A 23,699-nucleotide genomic window follows, 5' to 3' on the forward strand; every position below is an offset into this window, starting at 1 on the left:
TTTTGGGGAAAAAAATGTCAAACTAAAATAAATAAAGTAAAATGAACAATAAAAAAATAAATAAAAATTTAAAGCACCCCTGTCCCCATGTGCTTGCATGCAGAAGCGAACACATATGTAAGCCCTGCCCACATATGAAAACGGTGTTCAAACCACACATGTGAGGTATTGCTGCGAACGTTAGAGCGAGAGCAATAATTCTAGCCATAGACCTCCTCTGCAACTCAAAACATGTAACCAGTAAAAAAAAATTAAAGCGTCGCCTATGGGGATTTTTTAAGTAGCAACGTTTAGCGCCATTCCACGGGCATGTGCAATTTTGAAGAGTGACATGTTTGATATCTATTTACTCAGCATAACTTCATCTTTCACTTTATGCAAAAATTGGGCTAACTTTACTGTTTCTTTTGTTTTTTTAAGCACAAAACAGTTTTTTCCCCCAAAAAAAACGCGTTCGAAAAATTGCTACGCAAATACCGTGTGAGATAAAAATTTGCAACGACCACCATTGTATTCTCCAGGGTCTTTGCTAAAAAAAATATATAATGTTTTGGGGTTCTCTGTAATTTTCTAGCAAATAAATGATGATTTTTACATGTAAGAGAGAAATGTCAGAATTGTCCTGGGTGCTCCAGAACGCCTGATGGCGCTCCCTGCATGTTGGGCCTCTGTATGTGGCCACGCTGTGTAAAAGTCTCACACATGTGGTATCGCCGTACTCAGGAGTAATAGCAGAATGTGTTTTGGGGTGTAATTTGTGGTATGCATATGCTGTGTGTGAGAAATAACCTGATAATATGACAATTTTGTGGAAAAAAAAAACAAAAAGGAAAAAAAAAATCTTGATTTTGCAAACAATTGTGGGAAAAAATGACAACTTCAAAAAACTCATCATGCCTCTTACTAAATACATTGGAATGTCTTCTTTCCAAAAAGGGGTCATTTGGGGGGTATGTGTACTTTTCTGGCATGTTAGGGTCTCAAGAATTGAAATAGGCCGTCAGTCTTTCAGGTGTGATCAATTTTCAGATATTGGCACCATAGCTTGTGGACTCTATAACTTTCACAAAGACCAAATAATATCCACCAATTTGTACTTATTTTTACCAAAGATATGTAGTGGTATAAATTTTGGCCAAAATTTATGAAGAAAAAATTACTAATCTGCTAAATTTTATAACAGAAACAAAGAAAAATTCATTTTTTCGCAGAATTTTCGGTCTTTTTTCTTTTATAGCACAAAAAATAAACAAATCAGAGGTGATTAAATACCACCAAAAGAAAGCTCTATTTGTGTGAAAAAAAAGGACAAAAATTTCATCTAGGTCCAATGTTGCATGACTGAGTAATTGTCATTCAAAATGTGAGAGCACCAAAAGCTGAAAATTGGTCTGGTTATTAAGGGTGTTTAAGTGCCCAGTGGTCAAGTGGTTAAAGCATGTTATATGACACAGTGCTTGTGTCATATGACCCTCTGTAAGACCTAAAAAAAACCTGCCTGAACCTGCCAGTTTCTCCCCACCCCTCTGTAAACTGACCACGGTGTATCAATGCTGCTGAGACCAGACACTGTGGTCAGTTTAAATGCCTCTGTCATCAGCAACCTGCTATCTTCTCTGCTCTTTGCTTCTGTGTCTGCCTCCCCCCTCCCCTCTCTGTCTGTGTATGAGCTGCCCCTCACTCCTCCTGCTGCTCTCATAACCCTAACCTGTATACACCATCGGCACTGCCTCCTATTGCAGTGTCCCCCTCTGTGAATGATTTATAGATATAAATGCTGTAAATAACTAATTTAAGAGCCGAGATTGCAATCACATGATCAGCTCTCTCCTCCTCTTCTCCTCCCTGCCAAACTGACATCAGCAGAGGAATCTCAGCCCTGCCCGCTGCACCTCTCAGAGGAGGAAAGGAGAAAACTTGTCAGTCATGTGATCACAATCTCGGCAGTGAAATTAGGTATTTATAGAATTTATTTTTATAAATCTCACACAGAGGGGGATACTACAATAGGAGGCATTGCTGATAGTGTATACAGGTTACAGTGGCTTACCAACCACTTTAAGACCCTTTTCACACTGGGGCATTTTTCAGGTGCTTTTGGGCTAAAAATAGTGCCTGTAAAGCGCCTGAAAATTGCCTCTCCTGCAGCCCAAGTGTAAGAGCCTGAGTGCTTTCACACTGGGGCAGTGTGCTTGCAGGACATTAGAAAAAAATTTGAAAAAGTCCTGCAAGCAACATCTTTGGAGCAGTGGAGGAGCCGTGTATACACAGCTCCTCCACCGCCCCTGCCCATTGAAATATCGGTGTATACACTGGTCCTCCACTGCCCCGCCCATTGAATTGAGAAGTGTTGCCGAAACGACGGCAAAGGATTTGGCAGCAGTGCGTTTCGGGCACTATTAACCCTTTCTTCGGCTGCTAGCAAGGGTTAAAAGCCTCCCGCTAGCGGCCGAAAAGTGCTGCTAGAACCACTGCAAAGGTGGTGGGTCAAGCAAAGCCACATTGATTTCTAAGAACCAATCACAAGCTGATATCCTCACTATTCGTTAGAGATTGGTCGATTGGAAGTCTGATTGACTGTTTTTGAAATCTCTACTAAGTGTCACTGAACACTTATAAAGTTAAACCATTTCATTTGTGGAACTTTTTCAAGTTTTTTATGCTATCATATATTGATCACTTATCATCACGTTTATAAGGTTAAAGGTATGGAGCACAACTACATTAGTTTTTTATTTGTGTTGTATTCCACTCTGTGTTGCAGCTTATTTGTTAGGTTTTTCCAGCGCAGTCTTTTTTCTTATTAAGCCTATAATAAAGCTTACCTGTAGGTAAAATTAATATTTTCTAAACGAGTACCGTTTAGGAGATATTCACCCTGCATGCAGCCTCTGATGTCAGCGTCGCATGCACTCTGAAGGTTCAGCGTATCGTGGCGGAACTTCAGAGCTTCTTGCCAGAATATAGAGCTCCCATGCATGCGTGGGAGTGACATCATTGCAGCTCCGGGCTCTCACAGTGCGGGAACCTGTGAACCCAGAAAAAACGCTGGGGAACATGTGAGCCACCACAGCGGTGATGGGGTGCCGCTGAGGGGGCTTCGTTCTAAGGTATTTCATAATGTGCTAGTATGCAATGCATACTAGCACATTATGCCATTGTCTTGCAGGGTTTTGTTTTTTTGTCCATCAGTTCACTACCCCTTCAATGCATAGAATGCATTAAGGTAAAAAAAAAAAAAAACTTGAACCCTTATAACCACTTTAATCCATTAAGGTAGGAAACCTTTTAACTTTAGAACCACTTTAAATGTCAGCATACAAAATTTATCATTTAAATCAGGTCACCCATTCAGGTTTTTCCTACATCAAACAGATCAGGACATTTTTACCATTCTGTAGATGTTCTGCGATAAAGTGCTTGTTTCTTGGTAAGATTTGTTACTTCTGTTTTGGATTCTTGCCAGCTTCGCATTGAACTGAAAGAAAAGTACAGCCTATAAAACTGTATATATACGTAAAAATTACTATAAAAAATAATGTAAAAATTGTAAATTCATATATTATATATAAGACTGTAATGGCTATCGTTTACAAGGACCTGTGTACACAAGCTTTTGAGATTACAAAGGGTTAGTGTTGACTCTTGGTTTATCTGCCTTTGACTTGAGCTGCATGCATGCTTTGACTGCAAGTTTGAAGATTTCAGTTTTCTTTGATTGTGTAGTGTAGATGATCATTCCTGGCCCGCTTTACCCTGCATTTCTTTGGACGCAACCAGTCTTATTGAGATCCATTCCTCCTATTTCAAAAGTTCTCCAGTTTGGGATTTATAGCTAAAGTACCATACAGTACATTGCATTTGCCTAAACCCTTATATTTGAGCAGCATATGAATGAAAACACACAAGGTGGTGATTATGATGTCAGCCCTCCTCACTGCCTACAATGAGAGAATACCTTGTATTCACTGAAAATAAATACAAGACAAATGGAGAATGGCGAAGGTACAGGAGTGAGGGACTGCTTACCTGCCACTATGCAGCTCTGGTTCCAGTAAAGTATGCTAAGGGAAAGTTATAATTAGGTGTTAGGTCCCCTTTTCACAAAAGTCCCTCCTCGTGGGTGCAATCAGTGGCTATAATAATGCCAGTGTGGGAAAAGCCCACAAAGTTGGGGGCACGAGAGCTAAACACCCCCAAACTGCTAGGATGTATGTTGTTTCCTACAAAGTTGATCTAAAGGGCTCTTTGTAGGGTCAATTCCCAGGCAAGGATCCAAACATGGAAGTAACAGCTGTAGTCATCCTGTCTCCTCTGACCTTTTATGCAGCTTCTGCGGTGGGGTACACAAGGGTTTTAGTCCTCTGTTACGAGTAGTAGTAAAACTTGGGTATTAGTGTGCCACCTGAGAGTGAGCCCAGCTGGAAAGAGCTATGGAAGGAACCTTGGGAAGAGACTGGTATACTAATGAGGGCACCTAGATCCTACTTGGGGATGGAAGCCAAAAGCTGTAATCTGGTATACATAGGACAGTGGTCCCAAATCGGTGATGCTCCCAAGGAGAGGAGGTGTAAAGGGAAGATGACTTATAATTTATGTCAGGGATATGCAATTAGCGGACCTCCAGATGTTGCAGAACTCCAAGTCCCATGAGGCATTGCAAGACTCTGACAGCCACAAGCATTACACCCAGTGGCAGAGGAATGATGAGACTTGTAGTTTTGCAACAGCTGGAGGTCCGCTAATTGCATATCCCTGATTTAGGTGTTGACGTTCTGCGCAGAAATGACAATTACAGAATGTCTGCTCTAATATATGGCGTTCCATGCTGAAGAAGCCTGCTAGTATGTCAAACCTCATATCAGATGTCACATGTAGTTGTCCTATCCAAAAAGAAGTGGGGTGGGGACCTACACAATCTGGCACCAACATCTGCCTAATCATAGGCCCTCTTATCACAGCACTTGGTCAGCTGATCAGATGACCTCACAGCCTGACAGTTCTGCTCTGACAAGCAAAATTCAAGTAATCTCTGAGAGGTAAGGCTGCACTATTATAACAATTCAGCAGAACTCTGGTTATTACATATGCGCATTGGTGATTAAGTCTTTTAAAAATATGTGGTCAGTGAGAAACATTGTAGTTTTCTTTTGAGAAATATGGGGTTACATTTTTTTGCAGATTAATACTTACCTAGGTGGATGCAGCATTGGTCCGATGCTGCATATGTCCCCCACCAGCTCTAACACTGAGAACCGAGCGATCAAACACCACAGATCGTTAAGTTCTCATAGCTCCCTGAGCAGAGAGCTGATGACTGTCAGTTACTGGCTCCCTGCTCTGCCTCCTTGCGCTCAATGGAGTGCTGGCTGTGGAGGGGTGGGGGGGGGGGGGTGGGGAAGCCATCTCAGTCTCTCAGCGCCTCGCTGAGAGGCTGAGCCAGGTGCCGGTCCTGCCATGCGGGCGGATCCTGACTTCGTTGTCACGATCTTACACATGGCCTGGACCGGCTCTGTGATGTCAGCAGACAGTTTTCAGCCCTCCGTCTGCTGAAAACAGGTGACAGGAGTGCAAAACTAACTGCACTCTTGTGATACATAGGTGAAGTACAGCCAAACAAGCTTTGGCTGTACTTTCCCTTTCAAGCATGTCTAAACCCAAGTACAAAAATGTAATATATTGCAGCTGCAATTTGTTTGGTGGCTGCATTCATTGTCTTTTTTGAGGTTTTTTTCCCCTTATTCATGCCTAGTCACCTTACCAGAAACAGACTTCCTGTTCTATGGTAACAACACTCTCTCACTGTACTGTGGAGGCACAATATTGTCACCCTAGAACAGAACTACAGAAAACCTCCCACTCTCTGCTTATCCATAACACAGGTGCAGGTGTTCTGTAGTTTACAGAGATACAGTAGCTGAGAACAATGGTAACTATTGATTTCCTGTGCTCTCTTTCCTCATTTAACTGTTATCAACTCAGATGATGTCTGACAGCATTATAGGCATTTTCTTGCAATCATCCAACAGATATACAATAAAAAAAAAAAAAAAAAAACTATTCCAATAAATATACAGTATGTATAGTTAACAGACTAAAGTGAGCAGATGAGAGATATTCATTGTTAGGGTTTACATACACTGTAAGGCTCTTTCACACAAACGGCTGCTCGGATCTGCCTGTCTATTTTTCAGGGAATCCGAAAGGGCCACCCATTGACCTCTATGGGCAGGTGGATGTCAGCGGAGATGTGTCCGCTGTCACCCGCCTGCCATCCGATCCGACAAGATCTGCTCAAAACAGACAAATGGTCATATGTTCACCATCCATCCAGCGGATCGGATGAAAACGGACAAGCTGTCTGTTTTTATCTGATCTTCCCATAGAAAACAGCAGGGCTCTGACAGGTCCGTCCCTGCACAGTGAGCAGAGATGGAACTGTCATCCGCCAGCTCAGCAGGGATCAACAGAGCGATCCCCCGCAGAGCTAGCAGAGTCCGGCCAACGAATACGAGATTGTTAATATCCAAAGCACTCTTTTACAATTAAATACAAATACTAACAAATCAAATAATTCTGTTTTCACTGTCTGTGATTATATGTTTAGAACTGTTATGACTTTGTAAAAAAAAAAATATTGTTATCAGTTGCTGTGACAAAATACAAATTCCCCAGCTTTATGTAATATATATTTAATCAAATAAAACATGACTTTTGATTTGTGAAATACCAATTAATAGAATGACTAATTAATACCTCTATTTGCTGTTTGATCAGCTCGCTTTGCTTTTCTTTCTCTTGAGTTTTCAGTTGTCGTGTTAACTCAGATATTTCCATCTCCTTCTTAGAAAGCAGCTTACTTTTTTCCTCTTCTTTAAGCAACACTATTTATGTAAAAAATATAGAATTGACATACTGAGCAAACATTTATTATATTGCAGCTTAAAGCTTCCTTGATGTAATGGCTGCATTTGTTTCCTTTCTTAGGCTTTCTTTCTTCTTTTTTTATCGGGTGATCTAGCCCAGCCCTAGATCAGTGTTTCTCAACTCCAGTCCTCAAGGCGCCCCAACAGGTCATGTTTTCAGCTTTTACATTATTTTGAACAGGTGATTTGATCCTTTTCACTGCCTTAGTAATTACCACAGAAGTTTCATCTGAGGGAAATCCTGAAAACATGACCTGTTGGGGCGCCTTGAGGACTGGAGTTCAGAAACACTGATCTAGCCAATAAGTCTGTTGTTTTTCAACGGAAAAGCTCTCTTGCAATTACAGGAATGAGACAGACCATTTAAAATTACCAGGGGTACGCAAAAGGGCCAGCTTTTATTTCTTTATGTAAAAACTTTATAAGCAGTTACGGCAAACTGTTTTTTTTTTCTTTTGGGATAAAGTATTAGCTGGAGTTCAGCTTCAATTTGTTGGTGTACTTAACCACCTGACATCCACGCTATGGCCGAATGACGGCCACAGCGCGGATGTGAATTCCCAGGAGGCCGTCAAATGATGGCCTCCCCTGAGCACGCTCCCTGCGCGCGGGGCGCCCTGTGATCACCGAGTCACTAAGATTTGGATGATCACTGATCCGAGTAAGGGGCCGGTCCCGACCCCTTACCATGTGATCAGCTGTCAGCCAATGACAGCTGATCACATAATGTAAACAAAAGCTCGGTGATCGTTTTTTTTTCTCCTCGTGCTGACAGCGGAGGAGAAAAAAAAAGCCGATCACCGGCTTATCTCAAAGGGAATCGGTCCTGAAAAGAAAGGCAAATATGCCTCATTTATAGAGTAACAGTGCCCACAAATGCAAACTATCGATGCCCACAAGTGCCACCTATCAATGGCCATCAGTGGTGCCAATCAGTGCCACCTAGAAGTGCTGCCTATCAGTGTAACCGATCAGTACCCATCTCTACCACCTATTGGTGCCCATAAGTGCCTCCTCATCAGCGTACATCAATGACGGAAAAAAATTACCCGTTATAAAAGTTTAAGTGCCCAGTAAGCAAGTGGTTAAAGCATAACTCCACTTTTCTTGAGAAAAAAAACATTCCCCTCTGGGTGATCTATGTATATTGCATGGATTTTAACAAATTTCTTTGCAGATTCCTACCTTTTGTTATTATGAAGAAATCCATGTGTGTTTGTCTGTGTCCATGTTGGAAAGGGAGTCTAATGGGAGTGGTTCCATAATTATCAATCAGCTGTGCACCTGTAGGGCTCTAATGAGGCAAGCTGATGGGCCTTTTTTGAAAAGGAAAAGTAATTTTGAATAACATCCTATTACAATATGACTTGTGTCACAATTGTATGTGCTATATTATTTTTTCTTTATTTGCTATTTTTTTCCCCACAAAAGGGGAGTTACCTTTTAAAAATGCCAGTCTATCTAACACTCCCCTCCCCCCAGATTACCAATGTTGCTGTGCAAATGTGCACCCTGTGCTCCTTCATCCAGAGTGGGGGCACTCCAATACAGGAGATGTGTTACTGGCCAGATCCTGCTTTAAATAAAAAAAAGCCTATTCTTACTAAACATTAGAGAAAAAAGATGTCACTGAGGAGAAATAATAGTATTTGAAATGACATAAATGGCACAAGCTTGATAAGTATGTTTGCAGATTTACCAATGACTGTGTAGAGTAAGAGCCTACAAACACAATTCATTTAACTGTGTACATTCACAGAGACCACACTACAGTTGTTTGATCTGACAGGTCAAATCCTCCCAATTAAACCATAGAAAATAAAAAAGAATAAAACCTGCTACAAATATGAATCTATATCTGTCCTGGAAATAATAATGTATAATATATCGGGATAAATTACAAATGTAAAATGTTATTGATCAAGAAACAAGGAGTTAATTAAATACATGTAAATCCAATCACTAAAATATCACATAAGCTTTTACATATGATTTCAAAGATTATTTTCAGTCTTCTTGAATGTGCAGCTTTCCTTTTAAAATAATACCAGATGATGCCACTGTTCTGAAAAAATTTGCAACCTGGCAGAATGTGAAACCCGTGTCACTTCCTGTGACGTGGAATCAGCTGTGTCTCCAACCCGCGTGCACTGCGCATGCACAACGTGTCATACATGCCTTCAGTGGCTGACGTCGGTGCACAGAGGAACTTGCCTGACAAAGTACTCGACTGACTACTGTGCAGGCGCACGGCAGAAATCAACTATAAAATGGTAAAAAAAAAACAGAAGAGGATTCATGCTGCGCTAAAGACAAATTGTCATTAACCACTTGCCGCCCGCCCTATAGGCAATTGACGGTGGCAAAGTGGTTTCATAATCCTGATCGGACGTCATATGACATGATCGCGCATCGCGGCGATCGTTGTTGCGGGGTGTCAGTCTGACACCCGGCAACTACGATCTCGGTAAAGAGTCTGAGACTCTTTACCACGTGATCAGCCGTGTCCAATCACGGCTGATCACAGTGTAAATAGGAAGAGCCGGTGATCGGCTTTTCCTCACTCACGTCTGTCAGACGCGAGTAGAGGAGAGCCGATCGGCTGCTCCTCTGACAGGGGGGGTCTGTGCTGATCGATTATCAGCACAGCCCCCCCGAGGATGCCCACACTGGACCACCAGGGACGCCACCAGACCACCAGGGAAAAGGTAATCCTCCCTAGACCACCAGGGATGCCAGTCAGCACAATGGACGCCAATCAGTGCCCATAATGGATGCCAATCAGTGCCCACAATGGGCATCACTGATTGGCATGCATTATTGTTTGGCACCGATTGGCATCCATTAGTACAGTATAACACCAATGCCGCCTATGAGTGCCCACCTGTGCCGCCTATGAGTGCCCACCTGTGCCGCCTATCAGTGCCCACCTGTGCGCCTATCAGTGCCCACCTGTGCCGCCTATAAGTGCCCACCCATGCCCATCTGTGCCGCCTATCCATGCCCATCTGTGCCGCCCATCCATGCCAATCCGTGCCAGCTATCAGTGTCCATCCATGTCGCCCATCAGTGCGCCTATCAGTGCCGCCTATCAGTGCCACATATCAGTGTCCACCAATGCCACCTCATCAGTGTCACTTCATTGGTGCCACATCATTGGTGCCCATCAGTGCCACCTTATCAGTGCCCATCAGTGTAGCCCCATCAGTGCCCATCAGTGAAGGAGAAAACGTACTTATTTACAAAGTTTTGAAACTGAAACAAAAATTTTTTTAAACATTTTTTCGGTATTTTTTTATTTGTAGCGCAAAAAATAAAAACCGTAGAGGTGATCAAATACCACCAAAAGAAAGCTCTATTTGTGGGAAAAAAAATGATAAAAATGTCATTTGGGTACAGTGTAGCATGACCGCGCAATTGTCATTCAAAATGCGACAGCGCTGAAAGCTCAAAATTGGTCTGGGCAGGAAGGTGTTTAAGTGCCCGTATTGAAGTGGTTAAATATGATGAAAGAAGCAGCTGGCACTAGAGTCAGGATACAACAACTCAAATGACTAAAGTGCAAAAAGAGTGCAGCGCTAATAAATACCAAACTATATCAAATATCAATAAATAAATTAATTAAATGAACAAATAAATAACATTATTGATATACTTATTTAAATAAATAATCTCACTAAAGCGGTTCTTCACCCTAAAGGGGAAGTTCCACTAGTATTATCCCTCCCCCCCTCCGGTGCCACAATCGGCACCTTTCGGGGGGGAGGGGGGTGCAGTTACCTGGATAATCCAGGTAACTGCACCCACTTCCGGCCAGACCGCCGCAGACCCCCGCATCGCTCCGCCCCCCCCCCCGTTGTGTTCTGGGAAAAACACACAGTTCCCAGAGACACAGCGGGGACCATAAGAGAAGCGCAGCCCAACTCGCGCATGCGCAGTAGGGAACCGGGCAGTGAAGCCCTCATGCTTCACTTCCCGATTCCCTGACAGAGGATGGCGGCGGTGGCTGCAGCGAGACGAGCGATCGCTCGTCATCTGCCGCCGACATCGCTGGAACCTGGGACAGGTAAGTGTGATATTATTAAAAGTCAGCAGCTGCAATATTAGTAGCTGCTGGCTTTTAATATTTTTTTTTTAGGTGCAGCTCCTCTTAAAGTGACATAAAATAAATAAAAATACCCTTCAAGGTGACATGAAATAAAAATCTTAGATAAATAAATGAAAACAATATCCAAGTAGTGGTGAAAAATCCCTGAAAAATTTTAACTAAAGCAGACACCCACCAAAATTCATAAGTGAAAAAAATTCTTTGCTCTAATAACAAACAGACATATACTAAGCAAGTGATACATTAATTAATCATTAATCCAAAAATTCTAATATATATAAATAAATGAATAAATAAAGTCCGATACAAAGTGAGGTAGTTGGTAGTGCACATAGAAAAATGGGGTTCCTTCGCACTATCAAAGTGAAAAATATTTGAATGTGGTATGTCGGTTAGATTGCTGCTAGACCTAAAGTGTATACCATGCACTTGAACAACAATAAATAAAAAAGGTGATCAGCGCTAACTATATACCAAATATTACTACAAAGATAGAAAATCCTTGTTTGATATGTATTCTACTTCATAGATAAAGTGCAATAAATCAATAATTATAACAATCTATTGGTTAATCCTAATGCAAATTGCTGTTGTGCATGCAATTATTTAGCTGCTGTGCAAAACTGCTACTGTGCAAACTACATAAATAAATTATTCGCTGTGCATGCGATTATTTAGCTTCTGTGCAAAATGCTACTGTGCAAACTATGCAAACAAATCATTTTCTGTGCATGTAGTTCACAAAAAGATAATCCACACAAAAGTGCTGAAAAAGCGATCCAATCTCAGATGAGTGAGAAACAGACTCCTTAATCCCAGCCGGTGACTAGATCCAAAATGAGTGACACACCAAAAGTGAGTAGTGATAAACCTTACCAACTCCACATGACCATACTGCAATGGTCTCTTTAAGCGTAGGGGAGAAATCCTCAGGTATCCCCAAAAACATTATAACGACTCCTCAAAACGGCTCACAAACCAGGTATGGATATGGCAAACATTCCGCTCCAACTGAAGAGCTTCTCTGCTGTCTTTTACATAGGTGGGCCCTATTCCCAAAAATAACACTTCTACTTTTCGTGTCCACCGCGCATGCACCCGCCAAAATGTGCGGCTCCAACAGCGCAGAGATTTTTGCCGCACATGCGCTGTGCCCGCCATCTACAGGATCTCTGCTCTGGGAGAGGGAAGTGGCGCACGTGAGCAGGAAGTGTTTCCGGGACGGAGTCGCGTGTCTCTGCTGTAAACAGAAAGTGGAGCGAGAGGCACCAAATAACGTTAACAGGGCCCTCCTGTCCCTTCTGTATTGAACTGTATTATAATTGTGCTGCCCCCCTCTACATTGTAAAGAGCTGCGTAAACTGTTGGCGCTATATAAATCGTATATAATAATAATATAATAATAATATACCCCCCATACTCTCATTGGTGGTAAGTGGCATTGATAAATGACCCCCCTTTTATTTGGTGGTTAGTGGCAATAATATATGCACCTGTCCTTTCATTGGTGGTCAGTAGCATTGATAATTAACCTCCCCCTTCGTTGGTGGCCAGTAGCAGGGATAATTACACCCCCTTTCATTAGTTTTCAATGGCAGGGCTAATTATCACCCTTCATTGGTGGTCAAGGGCGGGGATAATTACCCCCCCCCACCTTCATTGGCGGTCAGTGGCATTGTTAATTATCCATTCTGTCATTGGCAGGAACAATTAATCCCACTTGCATTGGTGGACAGTGGCAATAATAATGAGATCCCTTTTTCTTTGATGGTCAGTGGCAGTAATAATAACCCCCCTCATGCTATTGGTAGTCAATGGTGGGGATAATTATCACCCTTTCATTGGTGGTCAGTGACATAGATAAATAACCCCCCTTTTCATTGGAGGTCAGTGGCAGGGATAAATGCCTCCCTTTCATTGATGGTCGTGACAATTAAAATTATCCCCTCCTCTATAATTGGTGTTAAGTGGCAGTAATAATAACCCTTTTTTCACCGTTTTTCAGCGGCAGAGATATTTACCCCTCTTTCATTGGTTATCCATGGCAGGGATATTTACACATTTTTATTGGTGGTTAGGGCAAGGCATAAATCACCCTCCTCATTCATTTCTGGGTTCAGATGCAGAAATAGTTACTCTCCTTTTATTGATGGTCACCAACAGGGATTTATAGACCCCATCCTTGCTGGTCAGTGGCAGTCATAATACCCCTCCCCCCGCCCCCCATCCCTTTCATTGGTTGTCAGTGGCAGAGATAGTTACCCTCACTTTTTATTGGTGGTCAGGGACAAGCATAATTACCTGTCCCTTTCATAGGTGATCAGTGGTAAGATAAAATACAGATGCTTTAGGTAACCTTGCACATTGCTCATGCAGTGAATAACAACATTTACATAACTGCTGCTCTGCTCAGCTTTATGTACTTACCTTTTCTTTGCTCCATCATCATCAGATTAGCTGCCAGAAGCTAAGTTATATATTTGATGTTTATGAGTAAGGGGGAGCATGTGACTCTTCCTTCCATGTAAAAATGCTGGTGTTTTCACTCTACTGTCAGATGGGGGCAGGAAGAGAGTCCATAATGTAAAAGAGGGGAGAGTGAAGATAGAGATGAGTAAGAGCAGGTGAGGAGGGTGGCAATTTTGTAAATATGTTGTTTTGCCCTTCATTGTCATGAGAACAACAAAGTGTTAGCCCCTGTACACACGGTCAGAAATTCCGTCGGAAAATATCTGATCGGACCATGTTATCGGATAATCCGACCGTGTGTGGGCTCCATCAGACTTTTTCCGTCGGAATGTCCGACCAACAAAATTTGAGAGCTGGATCTAAAACTTTCCAACGACATGATCCGATGCGCGTCAATTCCGATCGTGTGTAGCCTAGTCTGACGGACAAAGTGCCACGCATGCTCAGAATAAATTCTGTTAGCGCTTGTTCAGGTAAAACTAGCGTTCGTAATGGATATAGCACATTTGTCACACTACAATGTTAAAAATTGTTTAATGCAGCACATTCTCTTATTCTTTATAATGCTACAAGAATGAAGTTGTTTTGCTGCTCATATTTACACACACTTCTCCAAAACGTATTTCTTTATTCTGTTTTCCTGATTTCATGAATAGAATATTTTTATTTTTATTCATCAGATCTCCTGAATCATTTTTTTTGTTTAGATTTTGTGGTTGGTTTTTTAATCAAGATCTCCTTTTTTGACATTTTGCTCATCTTTTGGTGTGTTTTGTGTGTCAACTTACCACAACACCATTATTATGTTTTTATTTTATTGTTTTATTTTTTAATCTCTAGGAGGTTGTTTGGTGTTGGTGCCCCTTGTTAATTTGACTTGGTATTTTTGAAATGTACCTGCCTACTCACAAACTGTCCTTTTTAAAGTAAAACACATAGCCAAGTATTTCTTGAACCAAAAAAAACCTTTATTTAGGTGTCATAAACAAATAAAGAGAGAGGCAACGCTGGAGAAACTGGGGAAATTGGTGAAGCCTTTGGCCCCCAGGGCACACATCAATTATTTAAAGGCAAAAATTGGTGGCCTGAGGAGTACATATCTAAAGGGAGAACAGTCTGGTCCAGAAGTCCAAGAAATTCGGAACAGCAGCAGATGGCATCTATGTCCCCAGTAGGGATGAGCTGAACACCCCCCTGTTCGGTTCGCACCAGAACCTGCGAACAGACCTAAACTTCGTGTGAACTTTAGAACCCTATTAACCACTTAATAACCGCCCTATAGCCGAATGACGGCTTTAGGGCGGTTTCTTAACTGTGGGAGGCCGTCATATGACGTCCTCCCAGAATTCCGCTCTCGCGCGCCCCCTGGGGCGCGCACTCGAGAGCATCCGTGACCGCCGGGTCCACAGGACCCGGCGCATCACGGATCACGGTAAACGGCCGCTCGTCGCGGCCGTTTACCACGTGATCGCTCCGTCAAATGACGGAGTGATCACTTGTAAACAAACCGCCGTCATGTTATGACGCCGGTTCCTCCCTCCCCCTCTCTGTACCGATCGGAACAGCGGAGGGGGAGGAGATCGGTGTCAGCAGCGATGTGGGCTGCATCTGCAGTGCCCACATCGCTGCTCACCGAAAATTAACCCCTCAATTCCCTGCAAAAACTCTGCAATACCCTGCCATTAGTCTGCAATAGTCTGCCATAGTCTGCAATAGTCTGCCATAGTCTGCAATAGTCTGCCATAGTCTGCCATAGTCTGCAACACTCTGCAATAGTCTGCAACGCTCTGCAATAGTCTGCAACGCTCTGCAATACCCTGCAACGCTCTGCAATAGTCTGCAACGCTCTGCAATACCCTGCAACGCTCTGCAATAGTCTGCAACGCTCTGCAATAGTCTGCAACGCTCTGCAATAGTCTGCAACGCTCTGCAATACCCTGCAACGCTCTGCAATACCCTGCAACGCTCTGCAATACCCTGCAACGCTCTGCAACACTCTGCAATGCTCTGCAACACCCGCCAATACCCTGCAACACTCTGCAACGCCCGCCAATACCCTGCAACACTCTGCAACGCTCTGCAACACCCGCCAATACCCTGCAACACTCTGCAATGCTCTGCAACACTCTGCAATGCTCTGCAACACCCACCAATACCCTGCAACACTCTGCAATGCTCTGCAACACCCGCCAATACCGTGCAACACTCTGCAATGCTCTGCAACACCCTCCAATATCCTGCCATACTCTGCAACGCCATACTCTGCAACGCCATACTCTGCAACGCCATACTCTGCAACGCCATACTCTGCGATACCCAGCCATACTCTGATATACCCAGCCATACCCAGCCATAGTCGGTGATACCCTGCAATACCCAGCCATAGACACCCCCCCCCCTCCCGCCGCCCTCCGGTGCTTCTACCGACTCGCCAATACTATCAAATCCAGAATCTTTTTTTTTTTTTTTTCAGGCTTCCCAGCTTAGAGGTGAGATGCGGGGTCTTATTGACCCCACATCTCACTGTAAAGAGGACCTGTCATGCCATATTCCTATTACAAGGGATGTTTACATTCCTTGTAATAGGAATAAAAGTGATCAAAAAATTTATTTTTGGGGAAAAAAATGTCAAACTAAAATAAATAAAGTAAAATGAACAATACATTTTTATTTATTTTTTTAAAGCGCCCCTGTCCCCATGTGCTCGCATGCAGAAGCGAACGCATACGTAAGTCCCGCCCACATATGAAAACGGTGTTCAAACCACACATGTGAGGTATCGCTGCGTACGTTGGAGCGAGAGCAATAATTCTAGCCCTAGACCTCCTCTGTAACTCAAAACATATAACCAGTAAAAAAAAATTAAATCGTCGCCTATGGGGATTTTTAAGTAGTGACGTTTGGCACCATTCCACGAGCCTGTGCAATTTTGAAGAGTGACATGTTAGGTATCGATTTACTCGGTGTAACTTCATCTTTCACATTATGCAAAAATTGGGCTAACTTTACTTTTTTTTTTTAAGCACAAAACAGTTTTTTTTCCAAAAAAAAGCATTCGAAAAATTGCTGCGCAAATACCGTGCGAGATAAAAAGTTGCAACGACCACCATTGTATTCTCCAGGGTGTTTGCTAAAAAAACATATATAATGTTTTGGGATTCGATGTAATTTTCTAGCAAATAAATGATGATTTTTACATGTAGGAGAGAAATGTCAGAATTGTCCTGGGTGCTCCAGAACGCCTGATGGTGCTCCCTGCATGTTAGGCCTCTGTATGTGGCCACGCTGTGTAAAAGTCTCACACATGTGGTATCGCCGTACACGGGAGAAATAGCAGAATGTGTTTTGGGGTGTAATTTGTGGTATGCATATGCTGTGTGAGAAATAAACTGATAATATGACAATTTTGTGAAAAAAAAAAAAAAAGTAAAAAAAATCTTGATTTTGCAAAGAATTGTGGGAAAAAATGACAACTTCAAAAAAACTCATCATGCCTCTTACTAAATACCTTGGAATGTCTTCTTTCCAAAAAGGGGTCATTTGGGGGGTATTTGTACTTTTCTGGCATGTTAGGTTCTCAAGAATTGAAATAGGCCGTCAGTACTTCAGGTGTGATCAATTTTCAGATATTGGCACCATAGCTTGTGGACTCTATAACTTTCACAAAGACCAAATAATATCCACCAATTTGTACTTATTTTTACCAAAGATATGTAGTGGTATAAATTTTGGCCAAAATTTATGAAGAAAAAATTACTAATCTGCTAAATTTTATAACAGAAATGAAGAAAAATTCATTTTTTTACAGAATTTTCTGTATTTTTTCTTTTATAGCACAAAAAATAAAAAACCCAGCGGTGATTAAATACCACCAAAAGAAAGCTCCATTTGTGTGAAAAAAAGGACAAAAATTTCATATAGGTCCAGTGTTGCATGACTGAGTAATTGTCATTCAAAATGTGAGAGCACCGAAAGCTGAAAATTGGTCTGGTTATTAAGGGTGTTTAAGTGCCCAGTGGTCAAGTGGTTAAAGTCTATGGGACTCGAACGTTCACAATCTAAAGTGCTCATTTTAAAGGGTAATATGCAAGTTACTGTCCTAAAAAGTGTTTGGGGACCAGGGTCCTGCTCCAGGGGACATGGATCAATGCAAAAAAAAGTTTAAAAAAAGGCTGATTTAAGTGAAACAATAAAAGTGTAATATTCCTTTAAATTTCGTAGCTGGGGGGTATCTATAGTATGCCTGTGAAGGGGCGCATGTTTCTGGTGCTTAGAACTGTCCCAGCACAAAGTGTCATTTGTGCAGGAAAAAAAGTATTTTAAAATCACTTGCGGCTAAATTGACGGCTCCCCGTAATACAGAGAGCATTCAATGAGTGTTCTCTGTATTAGCCGACAATTCATTCATTCATTGATAAAAAAAAAAAAAAGTGTGGGGGTTACCCTAAATTCAATTACCAGGCCCTTCAGGTCTGACATGGATATTAAGGGGAACCCCGTGTCAAATTTAATTTTTTTTTTACGTGGGGGTCCCCCTAAATATCCATACCAGACCCTTCAGGTCTGATATGGATATTAAGGGGAACCCCGCATCAAATTAAAAAAAAAAATTGACGTGGGGTCCCCCTAAAAATCCATACCAGACCCATTATCCGAGCACGCAACCTGGCAGGCCGCAGGAAAAGAGGGGGGGATGAGAGAGCGGCCCCCCTCCCTCCTGAACCGTACCAGGCCACATACCCTCAACATTGGGAGGATGCTTTGGGGGTCTGTGACCCCTCAAAGCACCTTGTCCCCATGTTGATGAGGACAAGGGCCTCATCCTCACAACCCTGGGCGGTGGTTGTGAGGGTCTGCGGACGGGGGGCTTATCAGAATCTGGAAGCCCCCTTTAACAAGGGGACCCCCAGATCCCGGCCCCCCCCTGTTTGAAATGGTAAGGGGGTACAAAAGTAATGCACTATATACATTAACAACAAAAACAAGGAGTGTGTGTAGCAGACCCACAACATAATATTATTATCTGAAGAAGAGACCGTCACCTCATCTCGCACAGAAATTGGGTTTGCGCTGTTGAAGAAAAAAGCCCAAAAAAAAGAACCAAAAAAAAGCTAGGAGACACCTTAAAACAAACCCAAGCAGTAAATGAAAAATGTATTAAAAAAATGCCTCTGAGACATTGTCTGGCATATCAATGGCCCCCCTACCCACAAAGTACTCCAAATATCTTGTTCGGACCTCGTGGCCGCTTTGGGGGGGGGGGGGGGGGGCAAGCCAGCACAGCCAGCTTCAAGGGCCGTCAGGTTGGCATTTTCAGGTAAGTTTACGTCAGGCCCAACTGAGGCCACATAGTTCGGTGAGTGTTTCTTCAAAAAATTGTGCAGAATGCAGCACGAAAGCACAATATGAATGAGTTTATATTCCGCCATGTGGATTGGAGTCAAAAATAGGCGGAACCGGCTGGCCATTATCCCGAAAGTATTCTCCACCACTCTTCTGGCTCTGGCCACCCGGAAATCAAAGACCCTCTGGTCCGGGGTGACGGTCATCATCGGGAATGGCCGCATCAGATGGTTTCCCAGCGCAAACACCTCATCTGCGACGAAGAGGAGTCCTTCCACATTCTCCTCTGGAGGTAGCAAGCCTAGACTGCCAATCTGGAGATGCCAGTAGAACTCCGTCTGCGTGATCACTCCACCAACCGACATCCGGCCATTTTTCCCCACGTCCACATACAGGAAGTCATATGTCGCTGACACCACCGCCAACATCACGATACTTTTCTACCCTTTGTAATTATAATAGTAGGACCCCGAGTTGGGGGGTGGTGCGATGCGGACGTGTTTCCCATCAATTGCACCTCCACAATTGGGAAAGTTCCAATGGGTGGCAAAGTGGGAGGCCACAGTCTGTGGTGTGGAAGGAAACTGTGGAGTCAAACAAGAAAAAAAAAATTAGTAATTTTGCACATCAGCATTGCAAGCAGATTAGACACAAACATTTTTGCCCAAGATCAGTATAACATTTTTTGAAATGAGTATTTAAAGCCAAAAGTATAAGGCCCCCTTATCACATTCCTCACCCCCCCCCCCATTCCCCCCATCTGATGGCCCATTTTAGGGGGGGAGGATGTTTTGGACAGGTAACCCTCTCCACTTCATTGAGAGCTGAATGCATAAATAATGTGTGATACTTTGGCCAGACCCTCCTTACTTACACTATTGGCAGGAAGTGTCATAATACAAAAAAAAAAATGAACAAATGGAAGCACATTTTTACATTCTGCTATTACCTATCACAATAATGATAGGAGAAAAAACTTAAAACAATAGCATTTGAAAGTATTGAGGCAGGCCCTTGCAGTACATGCTTTGGTTAATTCATCCATAAATCTGACCACAAAAGAGGTAGGTATAGTGTGTATTGGGTTTGGCAAAGTCAGCAGATAGAGGATTGCTTTGAGATGACCTAGCAGTTGGGGGAGGGGGGTTCCTAATGAGTTTGGCCAACCAAAAAAAAACCCTCTGGCACTCTGCATGAATTGAAGCACACACATAACATTTGTACACATTTTAGGGGGTGTTTAGGGGAAAGCACTACTATGGAGCTGACAAAATACATTGCTAAGTGACTAGGCTAGAGGTGTATGGGCCCAGAAGAGCATGCTGGGGAGGTTAGTGAAGGCAAATATGCATGAAGGACAAAAAAGGAACTTTAAAAGCTTCCAGCATGCATGAGGACAAAGGGGCACAGCATATCAATTACAGCATATTACAATCATGGTAATTAGAGAATGATGAAAGAAATAATACGAAACAATAATAATAAGAATAAGAAACAATACATTAGCAAACCTTAAATACATAGAATGTGATGTTAAAAGGAGAAATCTTACCTTTATATAGTCCTTCTGCAGGACCTGTATGATGGCAGAACAGGTCTCTGGAATAATGATCCCCGGGGCCTGGGGGAGATGCCTGTGGAGAACTTGAGGTCCTGAAGGCTTCTCCCTGTCGCCAAGTACCGCAACGTGGCAACTAGCTTCTGCTCCGGAGTGATGGCTTGCCGCATGCAGGTATCCTGCCTGCTGATATAAGGGGACAGCAAAGCCAACAGACGATGAAAAACGGGGTCCGTCATCCAGAGATAATTCCTGAAATCATCAGGATTATTCTCCCGGATCTCACAAAGCAAAGGCATGTGCGAGAATTGGTCACGCTGGAGCAACAAATTCTTGCTCCATGAACTCCTCCTCGCCCTGTACATGGACTGGGCTTGTGTCAAAGCTAATAGTCCAACACCAAGCTCCTGCACAGCACGAACTCTACAATGAGTATGTACACGAAACATGGCTTCAAAACGGCTTCAAAACGGTCGGCTGGTCAGAATGGACTAACAGAAAGCACTGATAAACAGCAAGGCCTGCAAGAACGAACTGAAAACCAGAAACGAGCGGTGAATAAGCACTGAAAATCAAAGCGTACTATATCAAGATATAGTCCGCAATGACCAACAAATGCGAACTGACTACACGCACTGATAAGCAGATACGCACCCACAAGCACAAACTGTAGAGCAGTAATGATCTGAAGCACAAATCTGAAAAGCGCAAATAGTCTCTAACCAAACTTCTACTGACACCCGATAAACACGAGATCAGCAGAAGGAGCCCAAAGGGTGCCACACGTGGTGCTGAACTTCCATTTTCTAGTCCTGTATGCGGTTTACGTCACTGCGTTCTTGACGACCGGAAATTCCGACAATTTTGTCCGACCGTGAGTAGGCAACGCCAGTTCCGAACTAAATCCGTCAGAAATGATTATATTATTATGTGTATTATGTGTACGGGGGCTTAGAATGTTTTGGCATTTTTATAAATCATGAATGGCAGCAGATGAATTGTTTGTGTCGTCTAATTTTTTTGTCAGTAAAGTGGAGCTGTCCTATAAATTAAAGTCTGCCTATATCTGCTTGGAAATAAACTTTCAGTACATATCTGCTAAATGCTATAAAACCCACATTTGGTCTCCACCTCACAACACATCTTCTCCATTTGCACCTGAAACTCTCCCTCCTTGTCTCGCATTTCAGTCGTTAGTAATTCAATCTTGTCCTTGTAGTCCTGAATGAAAAACATGTAATTAAAGAATAACTCTGCTATAATCGAAAATGCAAGAGGTTATTAAACTTTATATAAAACAGTCAACCAAGCAACCAATTACCCAACACTTCCTTTCTTTGCAAATGTAGAGAATGAAGCTCATATGATTCCTGTGATGCAACAGGAAATAGGCACGAACTCTAAAGTGAATGCATTTACCTATTAAGGAAGATTAACATTTTCTAAAATGTTAAAAAGATGATGGAAAACTAAAATTTTCCATCACTTTCTTTTGCAATGACAATAATTACCTGGACGAATAGGCATGATTCTTTCCACTGGGGGCAAACACAGCTATAAAAACTTGCCAGGGGGGTCCAACCCTTTCCCATAGCATCCAAAAATAAAAAAATGGCTAAACATACACTTTAATATGCTACTCATATGTAAAAAAAAAAATTACAATAACCTGACACCCTGAAAAAAGTTTGTGCTGTCACCCTGGCTATCAATAGAGCATAACAATTCCAAAACCATGAATCATGGGACATGGCAGTAGGGTTTTTTTGATTCAAGTCTGGTCAGATATGATATGCTGTAGGAAAATTTGCCAAACAATGGCTGACTCATGAATGGTACTCAGTATTGCATAACATACAGTGAGTAAATTGACAAGTAAATTTTTAGGAGCATTGGGAGAGATTTACTAAAACTGGTGCACATAGAATCTGGTGCAGCTGTGCATTGTAACCATGCTGAAGTTAGAAGCTGATTGGTTACTATGGACAGCTGCACCAGATTCTGTGTGCACCAGTTTTAGTAAATCTCCCCCATTGTGCCAATTGTCAGATTTCTGCATGTGCGCATACACATGCATGTTTCTGTGCATTGAAACCTAACCAGAAGACTAGCTTCAGCTACCAGCTATGGAGCCCCACTGGCTCTATATACACTTGAGTCATTCTAGGCCAGGTCAGGAGTGACAATTTACACTTTGCCCACAAGGCCTCAACTTCCCAGTGGTTCCAGGTTTAGTCCATAGGAAATCTCATCCAACGCCTGGGGCCCAGATGGTGGGGGTGTGTGCCTGGGGAATTTTTTTGTTTTTTGGCCCCTGCCACTGCTGGACCTTCTGTCACTAAACCACCACACATTCCCAACTTGAACCGGCTGATAGATATCGCCTTCCCCAAGGAATAGGCTGTGCCTTAGATCTTTTGACCATTCTAGCATATTTAACAGCAGCAACACTCAACAGACCTGGCTGCTGCAAGATTGTTACCTAGCCAAGGACCTAGGATCCGTTAGATTTAGTGCTGGCTCACTGCATTCAGTGGAGCTGGGTGTGTTTTTGTTAGGTAAATTTAGCTTGTCTCACTCTAACCAGTGTGACAGTAATTATTGTGTTAGGTAAATTTAGTTTTGCTTACTGTAACCATGCAATCGATTATTAAGGTCAGTTCAGTGTTCTCAGTTGCTGCCTCGCTGATAGCACCCTCTGCTTTCCAGAGAGCTGTGAGAATTCTCTGCAAGAATGATTAATGCAGCTATGCCCTATTCCAGGGCCCAGAAGGCTGCTGGAAAACTGAATAAATACTCTCAGAGACTGAGTTTCTGGGTCTTTTCCTGCAAAGGATCAGTCCAGCCTGGAGGGCTGCTGCCCTCCAGGGCAACGCTGCCATGTGCTTGCTGTTTGTGAGGCCTCAGGTGGGTGACCTGAGGGCCTGGATGCTAAAGCTACCGAAAGCTGACTGAGGGGCTGTCTGCTGAACATCTAGTCCAATATCACTGGGGAAAGGTGTTGGAAGGAGGCAACCAACTGTCCCTGAACATTTTGTGAGTACAGACTACTGAAAGCCCTGAGAGACATTTGGGCTGCTGCCTCTTCTGCTATCCATCAGCTGTGTTTGTTCAAAGGTGACATTGACTTCTGCTTTAGCTTTTCAGAAAGCAGTCCATTGTTCTCAACCTGTCAATAGTTTTTGGAGTATCCCGCTCAATTCCCTCAACCCTAACCAAGTATGAAAAAAACAACAAAAACAACACCCCTAGACTGGTTATTGAGGAAAAGTGTTGTGGAGATCGTGCCCCTGGC

At 42.8% G+C, this 23,699-nt stretch overlaps 1 protein-coding gene across 1 annotated transcript in view; it reads right to left on the reverse strand.

Annotated features, from left to right (window-relative positions):
• CCDC152 (coiled-coil domain containing 152) overlaps nt 1-23,699 on the reverse strand; it is a 96,921-nt gene that overhangs the window by 39,415 nt on the left and 33,807 nt on the right. Inside the window, exons 5-7 of the mRNA XM_077463298.1 lie at nt 21,523-21,625; nt 6,757-6,884; nt 3,392-3,478 (exon numbers count right to left, since the gene is read on the reverse strand). Of these exons, the coding sequence (XP_077319424.1) occupies nt 3,392-3,478; nt 6,757-6,884; nt 21,523-21,625 (318 nt within the window). The remainder of the gene's footprint in view (nt 1-3,391; nt 3,479-6,756; nt 6,885-21,522; nt 21,626-23,699) is intronic.

The sequence above is a fragment of the Lithobates pipiens genome, unplaced genomic scaffold, assembly GCF_037356315.1.
Source record: "Lithobates pipiens isolate NorthernLeopardFrog02 unplaced genomic scaffold, aLitPip1_a1.2 Scaffold_3, whole genome shotgun sequence".
Lineage (NCBI taxonomy): Eukaryota > Metazoa > Chordata > Amphibia > Anura > Ranidae > Lithobates > Lithobates pipiens.